At 30.9% G+C, this 15,529-nt stretch overlaps 1 protein-coding gene across 1 annotated transcript in view; it reads right to left on the bottom strand.

Moving 5' to 3' along the window:
• Positions 1-7,641: 7,641 nt before the first annotated feature.
• LOC111629525 (cAMP-dependent protein kinase catalytic subunit) overlaps positions 7,642-15,529 on the bottom strand; it is a 13,500-nt gene continuing 5,612 nt past the window's right edge. The window contains exons 2-8 of the mRNA XM_023373443.1: positions 14,571-14,669; positions 14,393-14,475; positions 10,977-11,103; positions 10,802-10,897; positions 9,809-9,931; positions 9,566-9,730; positions 7,642-9,475 (exon numbers count right to left, since the gene is read on the bottom strand). Of these exons, the coding sequence (XP_023229211.1) occupies positions 9,350-9,475; positions 9,566-9,730; positions 9,809-9,931; positions 10,802-10,897; positions 10,977-11,103; positions 14,393-14,475; positions 14,571-14,669 (819 nt within the window). The 3' untranslated portion in view covers positions 7,642-9,349. The remainder of the gene's footprint in view (positions 9,476-9,565; positions 9,731-9,808; positions 9,932-10,801; positions 10,898-10,976; positions 11,104-14,392; positions 14,476-14,570; positions 14,670-15,529) is intronic.

Raw genomic sequence — 15,529 nt, 5'->3', positions numbered from 1 at the left:
CGAGGTTCATAAAATAGAAATGGATATGTTACCGCTAAAGCTCGAAATCCGTTAAGTGTACATTACCTAGCTAATCTGCAGATTAATTAGGGTGATCCGTTAAAGCTGCGAAAATTGTTCAATTTCTCAAATTACCTAGGTAATTTGCAGACTATCTAGGTAATCTGCACATTAACGGCTTCCGTATCGTTAAAGTTCAAAAGTTTGTTTCTTTCACTTCCTTTCCCCACTCCTTCTTTTTACGTAGATAAATTTAAATCCTAGAATGCAAGCAAGCACCGAATTGGTGAGTAAAATCAAGAAAAGATTCTTCGCAAACCTCTTTAGCGAAGATTTAAAATATAATACATAGTGTTTTAATAACAAACCAAAGTATGATTCCATAATTGAAGATGTAAAGCAAATAAAAGTTTCCAAGAAGAAAGAATCATCTCGAGATTATCAAATAATTCAAAGGTGTGATGTGTTGACTGTACGAGGCTGTGAAAAACTCATTGAGCCGTTGTCAGATGCGCGAGAAAGGTTTGAAAAAGTTTGTCCATGCCGGAGAATTGTTTGACATTCGATAAAAACTGAAGAAGACCTTGAAAAATTAGAAGATTCACAAGAGACTGTGATTATGAGATCACAGTCAAATCTTACTCAAGAGGACATTCCGTTATCCCCCGCTTCTACAGAATCACCTATAGAAATACAAGAATTTACCGATAGTAATCTTAAACTGCCTTCTATACCGTTGATTGATGATGCAGTCACGAAGAATATTCAGTTACCCTGCACCTCCAAGGAATCGCCTCTGCAAGTTGAAGAAGTCATCACTGAGTTACTCTCAACTTCAGCAGAATCGCCATCACAGTTTCGTACGGAGCCTGTAAAGAGCACTATACAAGACATAGTCTGTATTGTTTGCTCAAAAGCAGCATCAAGTGCTCACAAGTGTAAATCGTGTAATATGTTTGTTCACGCAGTTTGTGGTGAAGTAGATCCTAAAGAGGAAGGGTATGGTAAGAATGTATTGTGCATCATCTGTAAAAAGAATATGGATCAGAAAATACAGCGTGATGAAGCCAAGAAATGTTTAGAAAAGCAAGCAAAGAAAATGTTAGCAGTTTCTAATGCAAAGCACCCAAACGTCGATGAAGGTTTCGCTGTGAGAATTAAAGTACCCGAAGAAGACAGAGCAAAAACTGATGCACGTTCAATTTTAGCTGTGGTTCTTAGTAAAACAGAGGATGGCTTTTATAAACTTGATACTAAAACAGGTATTTTAAAACAATTGTATGCAAAATCTGAATTCAGTGTTTGCAAAGAGAGATTTTTAACGAAAGAAGATGGATGTCCCTGCTGTAGAAATATCTTTACGTCAAACAGCAATAAAACAATCCCTTGGTACTGGGCAGGGTTTCAGAAAATGTGACTGCAAATCTAAATGTACCACAAATAGGCGTGCTTGTCGCAAAAACCAATTGCTACGTAATTCAAAGTGTCACCAATCTTTAGATTGCACTAATAAGTAAGTACAATTTTATCATATGTTTTGCAAATTCATTTCCCTAATTGTAGTAATATTTTAAACCGTTTGATTTTTGTATTAAAGTTTTTTTAATTGATTGATGATTGATTCAATCAACTAATTTGTTGATTGTATTAACTTGATTCTTTAGATATTGAAAATTAAATAAATAACATTATGTTAATTTAAGCGTACAGAAACGTTGCTGTTGTTCCAGCAAAAATCTTATTTTCACTTTACCGAGTGCCTAGTAGGTAATTTGCAGATTACCTAGATAATCTGAACATTACCTAGGTAATTTGAGAAATGGAATAATTTTCGCAGCTATAACGGATCACCCTAGTTAATCTGCAGATTAGCTAGGTAATGCGCACATTAACGGATTTCGAGCTTTAGCGGTAACAGATATATATATATATATATCCATTTCTAAAATAAAATCCAGAAAATTATATATATATAATTATGGATTTTTTTTGTTGTTCTTTTCGCCTGTAGCCACTAAGACGTGGTTTTAAGCATGCCCACGATAGGGGCGGGACCCGGAAATAAATATTTAACGGGTTCTGGAGTGGTCTAAGTCGAGCAAAAAATGTCAACTACTATAATGCCTTCTCTTAAATGATGCAGAAAGACAACCAGCAGGATACCCGAGGTAGTAAAGGCGTCAGCATGCCGTAATGGAGGACCACAGATCGAATCCGGCGGGCGAAAATCCCAGAAATTTTTCTTCGGTTACCTATCCCAACAATTGCCGAATGGATAAAACCACCGAACACTAATAGTTGATTACGGATTGCGTGAAGTTTTCGTGATTTTATTCACGTTTGACACCTAAATAGGGGCTAGTTTCCCATTAAAAAAATTCCGGGAGGCAATTGCATGCGTCATCCATCTTCCATCAAACTGTCCCGGACATATCACTATCCTGCGGTCAAACCCATTAGTGACTGTGGAAGGCCTCTTTAATCAAAGTACAGTGAGTCGAAAATAAGATATTTTATTTCGACATTAATTTTTGCCCATTTTGCCCTTAAATTTAAATATTTTAGTTCATTTGCAGCCGATGACATACAAATGTGTCAGCATCAGTGGTGATATTCGAAATATCTAACAAAGGGTTCGCTAACAGAAAATGTTTCCTTAATTTTTTTTCGTTCAAATGGTGCATTAGCGCAAAAACTGACCTTAAGATACCCATATGATATGGGTATCTTATTATATAACCCGACACGTGTTCCGCAGCCATCTTGTATTTTCTCGTGCTCGTGAGATTGTGGGATATCTCTTATGAACTGGATCTAGTTTCAAGAACTCTCTTGAGTCGATCGCGATTGAAACAGTCGAGGGAGGTCGCACCAAGGCGAACGGGGTATAAAGCTCTAGTTTAGTAGTGTTACAGACAGAGCCGTAACTAGCCATTCCCGTGCCCTGTGCAAGAATTTGCATTTAGGCCCCTTAATTTATTTGGTTTTGGGAAAATAATAAAACAAATACATTACAATAGATTTTTAATAAGATTTATTTTAATTGAATTTTTCTGGCTTTCATTTCAGCAAATTCATTAATTACACCATCATAATTAATATTTTTAACGATATTGTATTCTATTGAAATAATAGAAATATTGGATAATCGTTCTTGTCCGATAGTTGATCTTAAATAATTTTTTATTAAGTTTAACTTGCTAAAACTTCTCTCGCACGAAGCAATAGAAACGGGAAGAGTTAGAAATATTCGAAGAGCGACATTGATATTTGGGTAAGACTCAATTAAACCAAAATCATGAAGAGCCTGTAGAATATTAAGCGGAGATGCAGTTTCTATATTTTGTATAAGAGTCGTTACTTCAAAATTAAAACTTTCAATTTCACTTGTGAATTCGTACTTTTTTAAATCTTTGCTATATTTAATAGCGAGATCTGCAGCCGATTTTTTTAAATCAGCAACACTCATGTATTGTAAAGACGAGCCACAGAGAAAGCAAAAATCGTCACAGATAGTTTTCATTTTTTCATAACGCCAATCTATTTGACACAATAGAGTGTCAAGAACACTGTAAATTTGTATTTTAAATAATTTTTCGGGTGTCAAGTTACTTCCTTCATCTGGTGTTTTATCTATTTCCATTATCTTAACTTTTTTTTTTTTCGTTTATTAAGAAATCCCTTTTCTATACTTTTTGGTTTGTTTTAAGAATATGATCAATAATAGCATCTGTTAATATTGTTGGCCATAAAGCTATATCATTTATTACTTTCATGTATCTATATATGTCGAAGCGTTTTTCTGGACTATTTCTATCTTCTGCGTTTTCGCAATCCCTTTCTATCAGTAGCATTTTAAATACTGCAGGAGCCCCTTCGGAGCCCTATGCGCCCGCATAGTTCGCTTACCGCTTAATCCGCCGTTCAGTATGCAAACCATATGCGTACCACTATAAAGCAAAAAGTGATGTCAGATTTTCAGCATGCCTTTTACAACCTCGAGACTAAGATTTTATTCGGGAGTTACCGGTTTCAATTTAATAATTTTAAAAAAATCCTCTGACAGATTTATTTTTGTTACAAAATATTACCTTTACAGATTTCTAGCTATGCACACTGTAGAAAAATCTAGAAATACAGTTTTGTATATCGTAATAATATTAGTAGTTGCCAGAAAACTCTATAAAATAGAGAAAAAACTGTAAATTTGAAAACTATAAACATAAATTTAAATTTCTCAAAAAATAAACTAAAAAATATCAAAAGTCGCTACTTTTGGTTGATTTGTCTGAGGTCTCCGCTACCTCACTACGACCCTCTAAAAGTCGCTACAGTTGGGAACACTGGTGAGCAGACATCTAGGGTCTAAGTAAGGCGAAATGTAATCGCCAAACCGAGCTGTAGAAAGGCGGAAAAATTTTAAATTTAAAAATATAATTTCTTGTGAACAGCAATTTGGGCCCCCTTCCAAGTGGGCCCTGTGCAGGTGCACCTGTTGCACCTGCCTAGTTACGGCTCTGGTTACAGAGTATAATACGTATATTTTAATATATTTTTGAAAACTTTGAAAATGTTAACAACGGGTTCGGCCGAACCTATGCGAACCCGCTGAGTATCACCACTGGTCAGCATCTTTGTCATTCCGGAACTTGAACTTTTTAACACAAATCGTATTTCCCGACTCTCATTTTTGTCGCCAGCTTGTCAGGTTTTGTTTTCATTCAACGGATGGAGAACTTAATTATTTAATTACATAATTTTCTGGATTCTCTCAATTATGAAGGACAAGATACGTTTGGAATTGTTTGCTTATCTATTTTTCAAAATCATCGTGCCTTTTATGGTAGGAACAAAAACACTAACTTTCTTGATGATTTATAATATAAACTATTTAGTTTCTAACAATATTTTATTTGAAAGTTGAACGGAATATTAGTAATAAATGAAACTGAGAAACCCATAACATTCCACAATTTTAAAAGGCCTCCAATAAAGGTCCCTTTGTTAAAATCTCCTACTCACTATTAAAGCAATTGTTTCCAAGATCCATTTTGTACCACGTGATACATATATGACGATACTATCACTTTAATTAACATTTTTCATTTCACTATTATGATTTAAGGGAATTTCTATTTTGAATGTTGCATATTACTATTACTTTTAAACGTCGTTCTAATTTATTCACATTGGTTAAAAAAAATCTCATAGCCTATACAAGATAGCACAAAAATCGATTAACAAGACATTCTATTAATTAATAAGATTTGCAAGGACTACGAGTTGTTCGTGGTTCAGTTCGCTTCCACTTTATTTATAGTAACATTTTATTATACAGGATGACTCAAGAATCAGTTAACTTATTCTCAATACGTATCTCAGTTATTATTCGTAAAATATTTAATTGAAAACATTGTTTAATAATGTATATTTAGTTTTGAAGCATAAGATAATAAAGGGCAATTCAGATGATTTTTTCCGGTAAATTCTTAACGTAAACAAAACGATTTGCACAAAAATCAATATTTAGATGTAGACTCCGGGCCGGACTTAACATGTAAACAAAATAGGCTGAAAATCAGAACCTCACGCCCTTCAATGTATTAATTAGTTGGAGGGAAAAGGCTTCTTATACATCATAGATTGCCCTTCATGTCTAAATCCGACTTTACTTTGATCCTAAATCGCATTTGCATATGAGAATGCAATGTAATTTTAGTGTTTTGGATTACTGTACAGAATTTATAGTATCGAAAACATTAATTTTTTAAATCAGTTTCCATTAACAAGCATAAATGTAATAAGTTTTGATATTAGAATTTTATTTTTAAAAGGGAGAGAAAGCGAAAATTGGCCAGACGTAGTTATAATTGTTCAGTCATTTTACTGCAATATTTTGGAATATAAATAAAATATAAAACATCCAAAATAATTGTAAAGCTAAGATTTAACTTATTTTTTAATATAACCTAAGGTTAATGCTGATAAATGCACTAACGTAAATGGACAGTACTTAGTCTAATTAAATACTTAGTCTAGTTTGTGCGCGCGTGTATAAATAGGTAGGCCTACAATGCATGTGAACAACATACGATCCACTAAAATAAGAAATCTTAACAAATATTTTATTATAGACCATCCTGTATTAAAATTAATTAGTATCTGTAATCTTATATAATAAAATGTATGTATGTATCAAAATTTTATATTATTATTCAGTTTTAACACTACAATCTTTTGCTAATGAAGTGTGAAATGAAACAAGAATCTTTTGTATTATAATCTATTTTGGATGGATTATAAACGTTGTTTCTTTGTACAATTTTCTATTTTGTTTACTTACACTGTAATCTTAAACGTAACTAAATATACAGGGTGGACCAAAGTCAGTTAACCAACTTATATTACTTTTTCTAAGAAATTAAAACCTGTTGGTTGCACGTTGTGATTCATAATTTAGTCATTTCATCCACAGCAAATGAACTCGAGTGTGAACTGACTTTTCAATCGTCCTGTATGTCATTACTTATTAATTTAGATTTTGTTTTAATTGATTTAAATGATGCACTTTTAATGAGAATGAAAGTAAGATCGAAATGAAATTGTAATATGTTGTTGAAGGATATAAAGAAAGCTTAAAGTATGAATCAGTTTTAATAATTTCGAAATAATTAATTAAAGTTAGGATATAAATGTTCAGAATACAGAGGTTATAAACATTTTGGAAAGAAAACTTTCCTCAGAAAAAGATCTGGCTTTCTTTGTAATTCAGTCTAAATAAGACGTACTAACATTATTATAACTAATTATAACAATCTCATACCAATTATTATTTAATATTAATATTAATATTGAAACTGTACTTATTCAGTCTTCAATATAGTTAGTGAAACGTCTTATAGTAAGGCTTACTTATGCTCTTCCAGAATACAGATTCCTGTTTACACCAGGTTTTGAGATGTACAAAATTTTCTGCAGCCCTCTATTCCATCAAAGAAAAATCTTACTTAGTGATGTTCAGATAGATAGGAGTGACTGGAAAGAAGGCATGCTAAATGTGATAGTAACAGTGCCAACTTCCCCATATCAACAGCTACCAATGAAACTGTAAATCTACAATACCACATATTTTCAAACATGGATGGAATAGCTATCAACAAAATTATTTGGACTTAGAATTTATTTGTATAAAATCCTGTAAACAATAGTTGTGGATTGGATACTAATTTTAGATCCTTCACAGAGTTGAATCTAAAATTAGCATCTCCAATACAATCAATAGATGAATAGCAATGCACATATATCAAATCTGTTTATTGTATTTTTGGCACTATTAGATAATTAAAAACAAAATGCTAAAGTAGATTATGTCAATTTTAAATAAAATATGATTTTAACAAAACATTAAATTTTTTATATAGTAATTCATTAGGCACTATTCTGATAGAAAGAATGGAAATTCTGCTCAAGAGTAATATAACAATGTAAATTCTGTGTAATATACAGAAAAATCATCTTTATTATGTATGTATATATAAATATATATTTTGTGTGGCCTTCTCAATCTGAGTGACTAAATTTAGTGAAACATTATTAATGATCTGTTTTAAATCCTAAAACATAAACATGAAACATACTACAGAAAGGATGTAACAAGTTTTAATACAACTGAAACACAATGAAACGTGGCATTGTGACATACAGAACTACCACACTGTTTTCATAAAGGAAATGTGATTGAGACAAGTATCGATACACATTTCAGTTCCTTGACCATGTGCTACATTGCCTTGTCATTGTCATGTAACAAGAAATGCAATTCTCGCTTCTTCATCTAGTTGGCTGAAAGTTTTAAATATGGTTTGGTCTTTCAGTCCGTATTGAGTTGTGTCCAGCCAATAAACAAGAAAAAATTTGAATTTTGGTTTAATTTCACATTTATAAAGAGGAATTTTCATAATGGAAGCATCAGCCTATCAAAGCACGAGACAACCAATCACATATATTGGAGTACCATGATGACCAATAATAATTTAATAGTAATCACAGGCTACCTTAACACAGCTGCCCAATACCAGAGGGTTATTAAAGTCAGAGAAAATAAAGCAATGCATTTTGACGACAAAAGCAACAATAGAAAAATTTATTCTATTCATTTTCATGATCAAATCTTGAAACACCTTAAAAATCTGGACTACAAGAATGGTGTAAAACTATTTACAATGGACTGACTGAACGAGTAAAACTATACCACTAGGATCCAGATATAGTTCGGACCACTGAAAAAACAGACAAATTTTTTTTTAGTATTTTATTTTTGTAATTTTTTTTCTTTTGTTAATTTTTGGGACTAGTTCCAAGAAAGTAAATAGCACAATCTGGGTTCAGATTTCTGAGGCCACATAATTGTTATTTGTGATACATTTTTTTTTCCTCATGAGATGAAAATTGAAGAATATCAGAAAGTATATATATTGCACATGGCATCCTTCAAAACTTGGCATAAAAATGCATTTGGTTAGCATTTCCTTTATTTTTAAATGCTGTTTTTTTTTATTTTTTAATTCAAATTCTATACATGACTCACAATACTGACAAAGCTGTCATACTCCCAATGAAACTTGATGACATTCTCAGGCATGATTGAGAATGGGGTAGAGAAATGACAATTTCTGCATATGCTAGGGAGCAGTCAAAAATATATCAGACATCAGGCAAGAAATACTGGCTCCCTTTGATACGTACATCTAGACCACACACACATATTACGCAGAAATTAAAAACGTTTTGTTTTTTTCGTCCGAAGCCTGATGATTCATTGTCTGATGTCGTTGTAGAAGAAGGCTGGAGCCCTATTTAGCTTATGAAACAATTTTCACTGGGATACAAAAGACTGCAGGACTATTGGCTAGACTTTTGGACAGAGATCTCCCCATTATGGACACAATATTTCTTGGTTCAAAAAAGTTCTGTTGAACATTTAAGGGAGGGGAAAAAATACATGTATAAGAGATGAATAATTCTAAAAACAATAACAATGACTAAAGAAAAACAGCATCACTAACAAAATATAGCAACTAAAACAACTGGTTATCAGTCCAATATTTTTCCAAACTGTACAACTGCTGGCTTCACAAGTAATTTACAATAGTACTTCACAAGTGAAACATCTAAAATTAAGGTCCAATCGGAACCCCTAACAGGGGTACAACTTCTATCTGTCTGGAAGGTATATAATCAACGTTCCCTTTTCCCATCTATGATATAGACAGGATATGTTGGGATGTCAGAACCCAACAAATGGGAGACAAATCCCAATTATATAGGTGACCAAAGTTGAAGACATGTGCTAAAATTCAGCAAATTCTTTAGCACATTTTTCTGTTGATGATATGTGTAAAGCTTCTTCCTCATAATCATCAAAATTACTTGTATCCCCAGGACCCTTACATTTTGGAATGAATGGGGCTTCAACCTGAAAATTAAATTTTATAAAATATGTATAAATTCCATTTTTATATGACTTTTAAAAGAATTTTTAAAATGTACACATTTATTAACAGACCTTCTTTTGGAAGATGGCAATCCAATCAGTGGAAGCATACCACTTATGATTTTTTATATCGCTTACACCGTTTTTTAAATTACCATAACGTTTAGTTAAATCAACTTGCAAGAGATTCCTCAGTAAGTCTTTGAGGTCAGAGGTAAAATGAGAAGGGAATCGTACCTGAAAAGAATTATTAACAACCACATCAACATCAATTCAAAATAACAATCACAAATTTCGCTTTGACTCTTTACTTACCTTTCCAGATACTATTTTCTCATAGATGTGAATAGGTTGTTCTGCATAGAAAGGAGGATAACCAGCAGCCATTTCATATACTAAAACACCTAAAGCCCACCAATCTACAGCTTTGTTGTAACCCTGAAAAATTTCAATTAATAAAAGTCTTAACAATTTTATTATATCAATATCCTAGAGATAACAAATTATACTTTATTTTTTTGTCCTAAGTACTCCTTTAGTGAATACTTAGGATATTAGAATACTTGAATACCTAACCATTAGCAAAGGAAGTACATTGAATTATATTAAATTGTAATTTTTCAAAGCAGGCAAACAATAAAATAATAAACAGCATAATGAATTTTATTTTTGAAGATTATTACATTATTCAACTTTTCAATTTTTAGTTATCAGTTTTATCCAATAGCATGTGACCATGAAAAAATAATGTATACAAAATATCTGTGGACATTTCTGTCAAGGGTCTTTAGTGTACAATATGTCCTAATAAATTTTGACTCAATATGCTGTTTAGCTAGTATGCTGGTTTATTATTGGATAATTCCAAATTATGGCTATGTTTTAGAGGGTGCCAGATTACTGGACATTAAATTTGGAATATTAGAAAATTATTTTTTTTTATAACTATGATTACTAATACAGAAGTTTATTTTTTAACTCCTTTTTTCTTTTCAAATTTAGAATCTTTAATCCAGCACTCAATGAATAAAGTGAGACCTGAATTCCCAAAAGGCACAGTCCAGCATAGCATTTTGTGTTCATAATATTTTATTTATTATATAAACTTCAAGTAAAATTTTCCAAAAAAAATCTTCATATGTAGATTACATATTATAATATTTAATTCATTACATAAATTAGAGTTTGTAACTTTCTTATTGCAATTTTGTCGTAATAGCATTTAAAGAATAACATTTTACTGCTCTTGGAGTAGAAATCTGCCAAAGCACGATAGCTAAAATTGTTTTATCATCAATTAAATTTTACCTTGCTGAGAATAATTTCAGGAGCAAGATATTCTGGAGTTCCGCATAATGTCCAAGTTCTCCCTTTTACTCTTTTTGCAAAACCAAAATCTGTTACCTAATTTTTAATTGAAAAATTAATGAAAATTAAATATTTCATAAGTCACGTCTTAATTTTTTATTAAAAAAATATTTACCTTTATGTAACCCTGCTGATCTATAAGGAGATTTTCTGGTTTCAGATCTCTATAAATAAGATCAAGTGAGTGTAAGTACTCAAATGCCAAAACTATTTGGGCAGCATAAAACCTTGAATGAGGCTCACTGAAAAAAATAGTTAAGTACTAAATAAAAATTCTAAAATTTAAATTTTTTAACAACAAATTATGTACTCCATAAAATTATCTTTATATCTTTAGTAATATCTAGTTTAAAATAATATAAGAGAATCTTATTATTATTCAGAAATCTTCATATAAATTCATTAAGAACACTAAAAACAATGTTAATTATAAACAAATTTTAAATATAAAAACATGTAATTTATGAAAGAATCTTTTAAATCCATAGATCTTGACACCATTGTGTTAAGAAAAGCCCTTCAAAATTTGTTTATTAAGATAACCTTTTTATTTTTACAATACATTTCACAGCACTCCTCCTTGGACATGCGTATCTGAAGGATACATAATGCAAATTAAATATTTCATTACAGATAGCCTATATATGCTTGACTACAATTATATCTTTGATTTCTACACCTTCTCTACTATCTAACAGTACGAAATACTTGGGTTAAAAAAAAATGAATTTTTATTTAGTGTTTTTGCATTTACAAATCAAATTACAGAAAATATAATTTTATCAAGTTTCAACTCATTAAAAATCATTTCAACTTTTACTTATTGACATCAGGATTGTTTATTTTCTCCCATGAAAGCTTTACTACCCCAAAGTTGAAGATAACACAAAGTAATAGACTCTGCTAATTGTTTTTTTACTTTGTTAGTCATTTCACCCACTACTGACAGAAAAGGGAGTTTTTGAAAACAAATTGTTTTCTTGCACTCAGGGGAATGTTTTCTTTTAGATTTAACAACTAGTATTGCCAGTAATAAATTCTATAATTTTATCAATATTTTTTAAATTATTAAAAATAAAATTACCAAATAAATGTTTGGATCATCATTTCTAAATGGTATTGCTATGTAATGAACATATTTAATAAATTTTAATTTTGCAAAATTAATTAAAAGTATCTTATCATACTCTGATCACAAGAAAGCAGGACAATAACACCAAAGTGAGAAAATTGTGTTGTCAAAAATAACAAATGAATTGGGATTGGTCCAGTCATTGAAACCAAGAGAAAAAGATAAACTTTACCGCAGTGCTATACATTCTAAAAAATCTATGTTGTTGCACATAACAATCACAATTCAATAAAATAACAATCTAGAGTGCAGTGCTCTCACACTGAGAGAATTTACTGCAGGTGATAGTTAGGTATTGTTTTTTGTAAAATTTCTCTTAGAAAAAGTCAAACTTCAAAACCACTGTAGGAATCACTTCAGAACATATCAGTTGAACTGTGAGCTTTGTAGTATTCCTCAACTGTTATTTATTTTTTAGAAATTCAATTAAAAAAAGCCATGTATCTGCTGGATACATACTCCTAGAATGTGGGTTAAATATTTATTTTTGTGAGTGGTAGGACATTATGTATGTATTTATTAAGCCCTTGCCTAATAACTTTCCCTCTCATCCCCACATGACCATCATTACCTTTAATATGCAATATGGTATCAATGGTGAATAGAAACTTATAAAATAGTTAATTGCTGGTAATTAAGCCATTTTCTTTGGCAAGATATTGTATTACACAAATTATATAATATATCTTGAATGTTTTTTCATGTTAAGAAAAATAGTGTTTAAACATAGTAGCAGCTATTTTATCTTTTAAAAAATACCACTTACTAACAATTTACTATTAGTAATCCACTTTAAACTTATCGTAACACAAAACAGTTGAGAGGAGTTTTTATTCTAACTTGTCATTTAAGAAAAAATATTTTATGATATAATAAAATGAGTATTGTCTACAACAGTTGTCACAGGCATGTGCCTTAGTCTTGAATTATGATTATCAGTGCTGTTTTTATAAAAAAATTACTGCCAGTATGCATAAATAGTGACTGAACATAGCATGAGAAGTTTTGATAGCCAGTACATATAGTATTGTTTCTACTATCTTTTGGTATAGCATACTTGTGTGTTCTGCACTGCATATAATTCAAGATACTAATGGTCCAGTGTGATAAGACAGTGGACCTGTTTCAAATTAAGATGAACAGAACTTTCTGTGAGAATGCAGTAACACATTTTATCCAAAATTTAATTAAGTATGACATGTATGACAATAAATAAAAATAATTGATTATAGTATTTCATTCGGAAAATACTTATTTTTCCTGACTTTCCAGAATTTGAGGACCTTGTTATAGCCAAATCATACAATAAGAAAAAGTTGATTTATCTTTCAGTTTCCACAGTGCTAAAATGAATTCAGAGAGACAAAGTTAAAGATTGGAGTTTATTATAATTTCAAAATATGAATCTGTTCAAATAAAATGTCAAACATTTTTTAACTCAATAAAGCAGAGTCTCGAAAACTCGGCCACACCCTGGTAGGGCAAAAAAATCCTTAGTTAATTAATTTTCATTATAGACAGCATTATGCCTCAAAGTATTTTTCTGGGGTCTGTCTTATCAGGTAAATTACTGTACACAGTGTATTCATTAATTTTCATTTTTATGTAGTAAAGGCTCTATGCCTTCATAAAGGACGTACTTTTCCTTTGTTTAAGGGTATTTGGGCAGTTTATTCTATGTTGTATTCTCAAGTAAACAATACATACAAATACAGTACAGTATTTTCTGAGGAAACACTCATACTTAGTTTTTTTAACCCCATTCCCGATAACCCGGCATTTTCACAAACTCGGCCACCCTTCAGTCCACATTAGGCCGCGTTTTTGAGGCTCTACTGTATTTGAAAAATTGTTCTTTACAATTTTTTTTATTGTAAAGACTGTTATAATGATATTAAATAGTTAGAATTTGGTTGCTTGCTGTTCTCCTAATTACATGTATTTTGTTTGGAATTAGCAAAAGGTTGCTGTTGAGAACAAATTATATGGAAATACTTTGAATGGAAAATGTAGGTTTATTGACAGTGCTCCTGTATGATTTGTTCTCAACAGCAACCTTTTGCTAATTCCGAAGGAAATACATATTAAATAGTTCTTACCATATTACAACCATTGGAAAATAGACAAATAATATTAAATATCAAACATAACAGAAACAACATTATAGACATAAGAAATTGTCTTAAAAAGCTATAATGTATTTAAAATGTTCAGAATAATTTGGAAATCATTTTATCTGTAGAACCACTAGGAGTCAATAATCATTGAGTGGAACATAATCATCAAAAAATAACTGTTACATGCATTTTCATTTAAAAATATGTTGGACATTTATATTTCATTTTTTCTAAAGTATTTTGAAAACAAGTAGAAAAACTAAATCAGAATGAAATTTTTACCTAAATCTGCCACTCTTCCTCAGATGTGAGAACATTTCTCCTCCTGGTACATATTCTAAAACCATATATAGGTTAGAATTATCCTATAACAAAGAAGGATGGAAACATGAAAAATAAGCAAATGTTTTTATTTATAATTAGAACTTAATATTGAAAATGTTGATTTATACTTTATTACCTTAAAATGAAATTGTAATTTCACAAGAAAAGGAAAGTTAACAGCTTGTAAAATTTTCTTTTCATTCAAAGTATGTTCTACTTGTTTTAACTTAACTACCTGGAAAAAATTATAAAACAGACTTAAAATTTATATAATTAATATTTTGAAAATAAAACAGCAATTTAAATTTTAAAAAATTCCATAGTGATTGCAAATGATCATTTTAAAAAAATTTTATCAAAATACCACAATCCTGAATATTTTAATAGCACCAATACTAGCCACCAGAGCTGTAACTAGGGTATGGCTAATGTGGCCCCCACCATAGGAGCCGATTTAATAAAGGTGCCAATGAGAAGGTTTCGAAATAATATGTATTCGAAATTAATAAAACAAAAAATTTTTTATATTTATATAGTACTAGCTTACCCATCGCGCATTGCTGCGATCTCAGAAGAAACGAAATTCAAGCAAACTCGTAATGATAAAATTAAATTTTCATTTTATCATTTTTATTGAAACTTATTATTATTCGTTTTCATCGGGAAAACATTTCAAAGTGTTGGTTCAATTCTATTTATTTATTGGAGTGCTCGTGGATACACGATATTTTTTGTTTCTCCGTCTGGTGCGTACACAAATAAATCAGAAGGTTTTCCGACGCATGAGCCGGCCATGTACAGTTGTCCACACGAGAAGCACAGATTCTCCAAATTTAGCCCACACACTCGCAGCGATTGTCAGAAGCGCGATATTCCCCATATATATATATATATATATATAATTTTAATATCGACTCAAAATAATTTAAAAAGACAAATTACAATAAAACGGTTTATTATCCAACTATCAGAAATTTCACAACATGCCAAGGAAGAGAGGAAGGAGCAATTAAATAATGAAAATTATAAAGGATTTTAAAAAATATATAAAAATGAGGAATATCGCACTTCTGACAATCGCTGCGAGTGTGTGGG

This window comes from Centruroides sculpturatus, unplaced genomic scaffold (genome assembly GCF_000671375.1).
Source record: "Centruroides sculpturatus isolate CEXI.00-Female unplaced genomic scaffold, Cexi_2.0 scaffold583, whole genome shotgun sequence".
NCBI lineage: Eukaryota > Metazoa > Arthropoda > Arachnida > Scorpiones > Buthidae > Centruroides > Centruroides sculpturatus.
This window is presented reverse-complemented; position numbering and strand designations above follow the sequence as displayed.